The sequence below is a fragment of the Rhinopithecus bieti genome, unplaced genomic scaffold (assembly GCF_001698545.2).
Source record: "Rhinopithecus bieti isolate Rb0 unplaced genomic scaffold, ASM169854v2 scaffold_4553, whole genome shotgun sequence".
Lineage (NCBI taxonomy): Eukaryota > Metazoa > Chordata > Mammalia > Primates > Cercopithecidae > Rhinopithecus > Rhinopithecus bieti.
The window spans coordinates 3,572,246-3,583,701 of NW_016804694.1; the positions used below are offsets into that span (position 1 = coordinate 3,572,246).

Below are 11,456 nucleotides of genomic sequence, written 5' to 3' on the forward strand. Positions count from 1 at the left end.
GAAACTTCTTTTTCTGTCTTACATGTCTGGGAATGTATACTTTTGTTCTCCAAATGTTTACTATTATTCTGGTTTCTGGATTTTAACCACATCCTGAAAACATATTTATTTGGTTGGAGGCATCATTATTGTCCTACAAGATGAGTTTAGTCTATAACTGACATCTCTTCTTCCACTAGCATTCCCTAATTTCCATGGTTATGTGCTCATTACTTCTACACTTCTTTATTATTAGAGCTTTTCTGATCAGGTAGGCTAGATTTATGCTTTCTATAGTACTATTGCCTCAATAAATAGCCACAATCACTTTCCAGTGTGAACTTTCTGTTTGGACTTGGGGTTATTTATTTTGGCTGCTAAGAGGATGTTTTATGCTTTTATGGTAGACATGGCAGACAGTAGAATGTCTGATTGATGAACTGTATTGCATCACAGAGTTCCTTGAAGCAAGGAACATTTAGAGTTCACGAAGTTCTTTGCTTGGTCTCTTGCACAGTGAGTACCTTGGCAGTGATCTACAGTCTGTCCTCTAATTTAGTGGCTCTCAATCTTTTTTTAGCCCTAAGGCACCTGAGGACAGGTGCTCTCCAATGAATTGCCAGGGTTACTATGGCAGGGATGGGATGTGCGTGGAGGGACAGTCCCCTAGGGCCATAACATAATCAGGAGGAGCACTTAAAGTTTGAAAAGCTCCCAGGGTGTGTGTGTGTGTGTGTGTGTGTGTGTGTGTGTGTGTGTGTGTGTTTGCTGTCCTCACTAAAAATATCACCTCTCCCGCCCAATAAACCAAGCTTCCTCAGATAATATGGCAAGGCAGAACTTGATGATTTTGCTGCTTGTCTAGCTAAAAGGGGAGGAATAAAAACGTACAACACTCAGTTTACTGTAATTTTAAACGAACCTCTGTTATAACTCTAGGTTTTGAAGCATAACGACGGAGGATGGAGAAGGAAGCTGAAGAAGGCGGCGCCCCTTCTGAGGGAGCAGAGGCTCCTCCCTCCACGGAAGAGGCTGGCCCTCCCCGTTCAGAAGAGGAAGAGGCCCCGCGCCCTCCAACGGTGGAGGCTCCGGCAGAAGATAATTTCTCTCTTTCCCCAGAAGATGATGTTCCTTCTGTGGTGGATTATCGGGATCTCATTCCTTCTGAAGAAGGGATAGTTCTTCCAGATGATGATGAAGCGGATCTGAATAGAGTTCGACCCAGGCTTGCACCAAGACCGGTTCAATCAGTGATTTCGGAAGTGCTGTCCTCTTCCTCTTCCCGGCGGTCCTCCAGATACCGCCGGAGTATGAGTGGCCTTCCCAATCTGCAGGAAACATTAAAAGAGAGACAGGTTTGCTTCTAATAAGATTTTTCATGCGTGCCACTTTCCTTTACAAATACGAAATACTTTTACTTTACAAAATATGAAATAGTTTGATGTTTTTTCTTCAGAATTGCAATTTTGACGCTTGGTTTTCATTCCTTAGGCAAGATTTAGAGAGGCAAGGGAAAGCCGAAGACTGAAAATTGACCCTTCATACAAATATATATTTGAAATTCTAGCAGAAAATCTTGGCCTGGACATAGTAACTGTGGAAGAATTAATTTTGGATTGCCCATCTGTAAGTTTAAGTCTTATCATTACATTTTAATTGCTCTTTGAGTAAGTGATTAACTTAGGAAAACAGAGTTGTCATAAACAACAACAACAAAAAGCATTTAGAAAGACAAAGTTGGGGCAGGGCATAGTGGCTCATGCCTGTAATCTCAGCACTTTGGAGGCTGAGGTCTGAGGATTGCTTGAGGCCAGGAGTTTGAGAGTAGCCTGGGCAACATGGCGAAACTCCTGTCTCTGCAAAAAACACAAAAATTGGTTGGGTGTGGTACAGGGTACCTGTGGTCCCAGCTACTCAGGAGGCTGGGGTGGGAGGAACTCTTGAGCCTGGGAGGTGGAGGATGTAGTGAGTACTCCAGCCTGGCTGACAGAGTGAGATCCTGTCTAAAAAAAAAAAAAAAAGAAAAAAAAAGATTAAAGTTGGAATTTTACTGACTAGAGAAGATTTAGTTTATATAATTATAGCCAGTTGAATGGTATTTCTTTTTAAATTAAATTAAATTAATTTGTTTGTTTGTTTGTTTGGGACGGAGTCTCGCTCTGTTGCCAGGCTGGAGTGCAGTGGCGTGATCTCGGCTCACTATTTAACCTTGCCTTCCGGATTCTTCTGCCTCAGCCTCGTGAGTAGCTGGGACTACAGGCGTGCACCACCATGCCCAGCTATTTTTAAAGTTTTTTGTGTTTTTAGTAGAGATGGGGTTTCACCATGTTGGCCAGGATGGTCTTGATCTCTTGACCTCGTGATCCGCCCACCTTGGCCTCCCAAAGTGCTGGGATTACAGGCCTGAGCCACTGCACCCAGCCCAGCTGAATGGTATTTCTAGTCAGGTTTACAGGAGGAAGAAGAGAAGACTCAGCAACTAGAATTTTGGCTGAACTTCTAACTCAGAATGATGTCAGAAGTTAGAGGCATAGTTGAGTGACGGTAGGTAATATTTTGCAAGTACATATTATATGAACTACATATGCAAATCACTTGTAGAGAAAAACTGCATAAATAAGTCAGGGAACAGTGACTATTGTATGAGTATACGGTAGTAGAAATAGTGATGTGATTGCAGGTCAGGTTACCATATGTCTCAGTGTGCCAGGGACAGTTCTGGATTATACCTGTTTTCCTGGCATGATTAACAGTACCTCCTGACACTACTAAAAGTTTTGGATGATAAATTGATGTGGTCACCCTAATTATAGTAATGTATGATACACTTGTGTCGTAGCTTCCCTCCTCATAGCTCTGGTTCTAAGATCATTTTCAATAAAACTACCACTAGCTTCTTGGACTTTTTCTCAACCCTAGGAGTGAACTGGGCTGGTATCCCAGAAAGACCAGTGAGCAGGTGCAGACTGCTGGTGAGCTGATTGTCTCACTGAATGCACTGGTGGGAGAGTTGGGGTGAGGTGGGGTTGTGGTGAGGTTGTCACCATGGGGGCCATATCCCCTGCTTTTATAGGCGTCTGCAAACATGGGCAAAACTTTTTAGCTTGCTCTAGGAGCCAGGGTTCTATGGAACAGTGCCTAAAAGAGCTACTCCCGGCCGGGTGCAGCAGCTCACACCTGTAATCCAAGCACTTTGGGAAGCTGAGGTGGGCAAATCACTGGAGGTCGGAAGTTCAAGACCAGCCTAACCAAAATGGTGAAACCCTGTCTCTACTAAAAATACAAAAATTAGCTGGGTGTGGTGGCATGTGCCTGTAGTCCCAGCTACTCAGGAGGTTAAGGCAGGAGGATCGCTTGCACCCAGGAGGCAGAGGTTGCAGTGAGCCGAGATTGCACCACTACACTCCATCCTTGGCAATAGAGTGAGACTCCAACTCATATAATAATAATAATAATAGTAGTAGTAGTAGTAATAATAAAGAGCTACCCCTTGCTTCATACAGTGCATTGTTAAATTCTGCAAAATTGTCTGCGCTTCATGTCGTCCAGTATCCTTATAAGAATATTGTCCTGGGCCGGGCGCGGTGGCTCAAGCCTGTAATCCCAGCACTTTGGGAGGCCGAGATGGGCGGATCACGAGGTCAGGAGATCGAGACCATCCTGGCTAACACGGTGAAACCCCGTCTCTAATAAAAAATACAAAAAACTAGCCGGGCGAGGTGGCGGGCGCCTGTAGTCCCAGCTACTCGGGAGGCTGAGACAGGAGAATGGCGGGAACCCGGGAGGCGGAGCTTGCAGTGAGCTGAGATCCGGCCACTGCACTCCAGCCTGGGCAACAGAGCAAGACTCTGTCTCAAAAAAAAAAAAAAAAGAATATGGTCCTGGCAGTTCCCTGACAGTAGGAATGGGATTGCTCATTTTCTTGGTCCTGTTGTGTAGCTGTAATAGTTAGATGGGGATGTGATTGATGCAAAGACATCAATAGCTCTAAGCTATTATAATGACAAAGTATAGAGAATGCATGGAGATGTGTACATAAAACAAGAGGTGTCACAGCAAGCAACTGGAAGTAAGTTGTGGTTTCCCAGGTCACCAAAGTTCCCTGCTGGAATTTACTGCTGTGGTCAAGGCTGGCTTCATGGATACTTGGGCTGTGTAGTTACAGAGGCCCCGTGCTTAGAATGTCACCATGCTTGGTTTGATGATCTTTTGTCACCATTTTGAAGTTCTTGATAATTCTTTGGTAAATGTCTCTCATTTTCGTTTTGCACTGGGTTCATCAAATTCTGTAGCTGGTCCTGACTGTGGACAATGCCAACCAAATAGTAAGAGGATTTTCTTTGCCATTCTCAAGTTGGGTTTGTTTGTTTTAATGGTCTCCTTTCCCCAGTGAGTTCTAGTTTCTGTGACGATTCTGGCTACATGTGTTTCTAGCCTCTCTAAGCAACTGGTGCAAAACAACCTTATATGCATCCCTGAGATGATGACAATGAGAAGAAGGCAAGGCCAATTTCTAAAAAGTCATTTCTTAGTAGGCCCAGGCTTCAGGCCTGTCCCGAGGATCATTCCTGCATTTGGTTAAGGAGGAAGGAAGATAAGTGATCAATTTTGTTTCACCTGAAAATTGCTGGGCCACAAATTTGGATAACACCACAATTGGAATCCCTATATCTTCTGCAAAGGGTATAGGCATAGGCATTGCGGCCTGATCACTGCCTTCATGAAAGGGTAACTGCTAGAACTAAGGTGGGGCGGGGGAGGTGGGCACCTGCAGTAATCCAACTTTAAGTATTTGCCATCTGGATTTCTGGGCTGGTATTCTCTGTTTGGAGGAATTCTTACTGGCTAGCATGCTAGCGTTCTATTTGCTATTCCTGGGGTATGTCTCAGACTTTGGGTCCATGTGGTTAGATTCTACTTTTAAGGTCATTATGGTCCGGGCCTGACACTGCTTGCTTATGCTGCAAGGAATGGGAAATGTAGGCATTAAGGAAGAATCAAGCTGCCACAGGTATTTCCTTAAGAGTTGCTTGTGAGTGTGCAAAGCCATGGTGGAGGGAAAATTGTGTACCCAGTAGGGAAACCAGTGTCAAAATCTGAAAGATTAGAATGCTTAGTTGGTTGTGGGGAAAAGGCAAGGACATATGATAGGTTGGATCAAGGTTGGTGACCACGTGAGTAAGGAGATGGAACGAGGAACAAGGGGTGGCATGATTTGGTGTGGTGCAGTTTAGGAAATTGGGAGTATATGGAAAAGTATTCTTTAGTTTTTTGTTTTTTATTTATTTATTTTATTTATTTTTGAGACGGAGTCTCCCTCTGTTACCCAGGCTGGAGTGCAGTGGTACGATCTCAGCTCACTGTAACCTCCACCTCCCAGGCTCAAGCGATTCTTCTGCCTCAGCCTCCTGAGTAGTGGGAACTACGGGTGCACGCCACCACGCCCAGCTAATTTTTGTGTTTTTAGAAGAGACAGGGTTTCACCATCTTGGCCAGGCTAATCTCAAACTCCTGACCTCAAGTGATCCACCAGCCTTGACTTCCCAGAGGGCTGGGATTACAAGTGTGAGCCACCACGCTGGGCCTGGAAAAGTATTCTTTTAATGTGAAGCCTGGCGTGCAATCCAGGATGAAGGCAGCTCAGTAAAGGCACCACAAAAAAGTGGACAACAGGCGGTATGATGGTTACTTTGTTTGCCTCTGGATCCATTCTCCCTTTGTCTCTGCCCTGCTCTGTGGCATAGAAAGCTGAACGCAATAGAATCTATCACCTGGGCTCCCTTACTCTCCAGTTTCCACTTGGTTCAGCCAGTGGGAGGCACAGCAGGAGATGGGAGGGCAGAAGGGGAGAGAAGCTCCCCACCTGGCCCTGTTCCTGACTGTGGTTGTCTGCTGCCATAGTTGTAGCTCCCTGAGCAGCCTGCATCTCCAGTTCTCAACCTGGCCCTAGTCATTCTGTTTCCTCTAGCTCTCAACTCTTTAGGCCTTGGGGGATCACGGGTTTCCTTTGTTGCTAGTCCCATTGTTGCTACTAGTGCTGCAGTTTCCTTTAATCCCGCTCTGGCCTCTAGAAATAGTCTTTTATTTTATAAACAAAATAGTCTTTTTCTTTATAAAGTTTTGTCAAAACACCCGTTTGGGTGTGAATTCTTTTCTTGCTAGGACCCTGACCAATACAGATGTTTCTGCAACATTGGCGCTTTTACCCCTTCCCACTTTCCTGCCCCCTTCATTTAGCACTGCTCAAGATAATCTCTTTTCTGGCTTACTGGCAATGTTTTCCAGTGACTGGGTGGCAGGGTTGTGGTACTGTGGAAGGAGCACAAATTTGGACACTCAAGGCTGAGGTCCAATCCCAGGTTCTGTGCTGTGCTTGTGTGTTTTGGGTCCTTCACTTAAATTTTTTTTTTGTTTTCTTTTGAGACAGACTATCGCTCTTTTGCCCAGGCTGGAGTGCAGTGGTGTGATTACAGCTCACTGCAGCCTCAACCTCCCGGACTCAGGCCATCCTCCAACTTTAGCCTCCCAAGTAGCTGGGACCATTGGCACATACCACCATACCCAGCTAATTTTTTTGGTATTTATATAGAGAGGAAATTTCGCCATGTTTCTCAGGCTGGCCTTGAACTCTTGGGCTCAAGCAATCTGGCCACCTGGGCCTCTCAAAGTGCTGGGATTACAGGGGTGAGACACTGAACCTGGCCTACTTAAATTCTTTTTACCTTAATTTTCTCTTCTCTAAGAAGGGTATAATAATGCCATTTTAACTAGGTGATACTCAGATGATTCTTTTTACCTTAAATTCTTTTACCTTAATTTTCTCTTCTCTAAGGAGGGTATAATAATGCCATTTTAACTAGGTGATACTCAGATGATTCTTTTTACCTTAAATTCTTTTTACCTTAATTTTCTCTTCTGTAAGAAGGGTATACTAACGCCATTTTAACTAGGTGATACTCAGATGAACTGTTGGTAAAATGCTGTGTAATATAAGTGAATTTTTAATTCACAGTCATGATTTTGGTCCATGATCTCACATTTACTTTGCTAGTCTCATGAGTACAATGTATCTAAAATGCAAGGATTCATTGCATTTGATATTTTGATGTCTTTTTATCCCAGTCATGTGTACTGCTTTTGAGAATTTGTGTGCTTTCACAGCTAAAGGGTCAGCAAGAAAGTACTGATGGAGCTGTGCAAGAATAACTATGTGGACAGCTTTTGTCCCTTTTAGGTGGTAATTATGTGAGACCCAAGTATATACGGGAGGTGGAAGAGTAGAGAACTAAGGGCTAGAGTTACGCACATATCGGTGGCTTTGTTTTATCTCCCAGGGTGATGGTTCTCAAATGTGGTCCCAGGACCAGCTGCATCAGCATCACCTAGAACCTGATAGGAATGCGAATCATTTTGTGTTTTTAAAAAGCCCTCTGTGTGATTCTCTGATGCACACTAACATTTGAGAACACTCTCCTAGGAGGAGTGGCTTTGCTACACTTGGGATACTTCCCGTAGGCCGTCAGTATATTAAGAGATACTGATGGCTAGGTGGGGTGGCTCACACCTGTAATCCGGGCATTTTGGGAAGCCAAGGCAGGAGCATCACTTGGGGTCAGGAGTTCAAGACCAGCCTGGCCAACATGGCGAAAACCCATCTTTACTAAAAATACAAAAATTAGCTGGGCGTGGTGGCAGAAGCCTGTAATCTCAGCTACTCGGAGACTGATGCCGGAGAATCTCTTGAACCTGGGAGGTAGAGGTTGCAGTGAGCCGAGACTGTGCTACTGTACTCCAGCCTGGGTGACAGAGCGAAACTCTGTCTCAAAACACACAAACAAACAAGCAAGCAAGCAAACAAACAAACAAACAACTTCTGTATGGGAATCAGTGGGATTAGGTGAATGGGTATATGACTTTGTATTTCTCATAGGATGTTTCAGGGCTTTTGTTTATGTTATCTATTTAGTTTTCTGTTTACTAAGATATTACACTGACTCCTAAGTAATTGAATAAAAGCTTCATGCTCATAAATATGGAAGAATCTCAGTATAATGATTTGTTTTTACTTTAGTTTTGCTACAATATGGGTCAAATTACAATATCTAAAAACATAATTGCTCAAATAATTGGTCAACAAAACAGTCAGTAGGCAAATTTTCTGTTCCCCAAGTAAGCTGTTAAAAATAGTTTATCCTAATAATAATTCTCTTATTAAATATTAAATATCAAAATATTTACCTCAAGTTGGACTCACCTATTTACCCCATATGACTCCTTGGGGCAGGGTCAGGTAAGTGGCTGCCCAAAACTATATATGTAGATCATTAATGTAGGTTCGGAAATATATTTCAACCTATATTATATTGCACAGTAATTTTGGAGTTAAATTAGTTTGGGTTCTAAGCTTGCCTTTGTGTACCTTTGAATAAACTCTTTGAGCTTCATCTTCTTCATCTGCAAAATACTGAGAATTTTCCCTTAGTCATTTGACTGATTATCATTTTCTCTTTTATTTAACAGCTGGAAGCATTTACTAATTTTTTTGTGAAAGATGGTTGTAAGACACTGAAATTTTTGTACCAAGAGGGAGATGTACCTGGTATTGGTAAGAATTTATGAGGGCAATGTGCCAGTAGTTAGTTCACGCACGTTGAAGTGCAGCATACTTTTTCTCTTATACATAGATAATCCTTTATTTATAAAGAAAATGTTACCAGAAGTTTACGTATAAGAAATATAGTGCCTTAAGAACAACACATTCTCAGCCCAAATATATGTTTCAGGCCTTGCTATAATGTTTCAGGAGAAAATATCCTTGTAGAAATCATTGACCTCTGCTGGGAATACACGTTTTCATTAGAATTTAATTGCATTTTCCCCGAAACAGGTGGAGCCATTTTGTCCAGATGATTAGAAGTGGTGGTGAAACCACTCCAGAGCCCCGCAGTTGCCCCGCTGCGGTCCTGTCACAGCATCTTGTGCCTGCTGCAGCTGTCACTTGGAATAGCTGGTTTTCCCTACTGTGCATATTATGCCTGAACTAATTAACATGCTACCAGCTTGTTAAAACTTTGTTTTAATAACTAGATATGTGGGTTACCCTTTTGGTCTGAGACTACTCATCATCAGAGTCCTGTGGATTTACCTTCAACACATCCCTCCCATTGCTTCTTTCTCACTTGGTTCCTCTGCTGCCTCAGGCTAGGCCTTCCCTGGTGTTCCAGATTGAAAACCAGTATCTCTGTAATCAGATTCTCCCTCTGAAATCTGTACTGCTTATTCCTGCCAAATATATCTTTTATTGTTCTGCTATTTATTGGATTGGCTCCAGATCTCATTTATTCAAGGCCTGCTGTCATCTGGACACACAGTACTTGTCTAGTCTGATCTCCTACTCTTCCAGATGTGAATTTGCTGCTCCCTTTAAGCCCCTCTTCATTGCTTTCTGCATACTAGAGTTATTTCTTTTCCCTTTCTCTGCTCTCCTGGCTTTTCCAGATTGCCTTTCTTCTCTCCACTCAGCATACCCTACCCCCCTCCTTCAGAACACCTCCAGCAGAGCCCTTCCCAGGGTGTTCCAACCCAAACCCATCGCTATTCTCCAGATTCCTGTCTCATTTACAGTATCCGTGTAAATATAGTACTTGATTGTGTTCTTCTACCTTCCTCCAATTGTTTAATGTTTAAGTCTTGCTTCTTTGACAAAATATGTAAACTCACAATTAGCGACTAGGTTGGCTTTGTGGATTTTCTGTCTCTCATGGTTCTTATCGTGGGAGGATTATTGTGTGGTCTGTATTTTTATAACTTGTTAAAAATTAAAACAATAGCTGAAAATTATAGATAAAATATCTATAATTAGAAACAAAATACAGTCCCAATCAGTTGGAGAAAGCACAATGTTAACTCCTTAGTGAATATTTCTCTATAACTGGTTTATATACATATTTTACAAAAATGGGGTCCAATTCTAGATATTATTCTATAGTGGTTGTTTAATTTTGATAATATTGTCTTCTTTATGCCAATAAGTACATTTATCCAATTAAAATGTTAACACTTGCATTTTATTTCGTTAGGCTGATATAACTATAATTTTCCAAACTGATCTCTCAGTAGAATTTAGGTTGTTTACAACTTTTTGCTCCCTGAAACAATGCCTCAGTGAATATTACTGAATACAAATCTATGTGGATTAGGAATAATTTTTAGGAGAAATTCTCAGAAGGGAAATTGCCAGAGCAAAGAGTACACATATTTTAATCATTATTTTGCTACTTATGAAAGTACATTTATCAGTTTGGTAAATATTCATCTACATTTCTTTGTTGTTGTTGTTGTTGTTGAAACAGAGTCTCACTCTGTCACCCAGGCTGGAGTGCAATGATGCGATCTTGGCTCACTGCAGCCTCCGCCTCCCGGGTTCAAGTGGTTTTCCTGCTTCAGCCTCCTGAGTAGCTGGGATTACAGGCACACACCACTGCGCCCGGCGAGTGTTTTGTATTTTTAGTAGAGACGGGTTTTCGCCATCTTGGCCGGGCTGGTCTTGAACTCCTGGCCTCAGGTGATCCACCTGCCTCAGCCTCCCAAAGTGCTGAGATTTCATAGGCGTGAGCCACCACACCCAGCCTACATTTCTTTCTTATATGCATGTGTTAACATATAAATGCTTATTATCAGCTAAAAATGTGGTTATATAATACATTTTATCCTTGACTTGGTGTTTGCATTTGACAGGGTAGCCTAGACCTTTTTTTATGTAATTACATAAAGATTTATCTCATTCAAAAATCATTCCCTATTGATGGTCATCTCTCTCCTCTTCATCAGGAAAACTCAAGCTTGTCTTATGTCTTATCAGCCAGAACTGTGTCACGTGGCTATCCTGGGGGTCAGGGAGGCTGAGAGAGCAGTTTTCTTTCTAGGGATGTACACAATGGGACAAAGTCAGGTTCTCTTAGCAAAGAAAAAGGGGAGGGTAGTAAATCCCTGTGCAGCCTCGATGAATGGGCATTTGGGCTCTTATATTGCTACATACCATGTATCAGTGTTCTTAGGCTGCAAGCAACAGAAATAGATCTGGCTTATATGAGCAGAAAACAGTGTTTTGGGAGGCGGAAGGTGGATAACAAAATTTAGAACTAGTTGAACAATCAGGTCTTGGGAAGGACAAGAATAGAGCATTTCCACAGATTTCAGGGCAGTTTCTCTAGGATTCATCAGTAGACTTCCATCTCTCAAATCCGTTTTTTTTCTTTGTGTGTATTTATTCAAGGTTTATATTCTTGCAGAGTCTAATTAGTCTAGTTCTTACATGCCCATCTCTACGGAGCCCTGGCACTGGTATCCTCCAGAATCACAGGGCAGGAGGAATCTCCCAACCCCCCAAAAAAGAAAGGCTGGGCAGACAAAACATTTCTGTGGCTTTGTGATGTGGATTTTCTATTTCTTTCTTTCCTTTTTTTTTTTTTTTTTTT

General features: G+C 42.5%; 1 protein-coding gene across 1 annotated transcript in view; it reads left to right on the forward strand.

The window, feature by feature from the left end:
- The window catches only part of DNAH8 (dynein axonemal heavy chain 8), a 333,448-nt gene that overhangs the window by 6,830 nt on the left and 315,162 nt on the right, over positions 1-11,456 (forward strand). The window contains 3 exon segments of the mRNA XM_017870032.1: positions 919-1,334; positions 1,471-1,605; positions 8,500-8,584. Coding sequence (XP_017725521.1) covers positions 942-1,334; positions 1,471-1,605; positions 8,500-8,584 — 613 coding nt within the window. The 5' untranslated portion in view covers positions 919-941.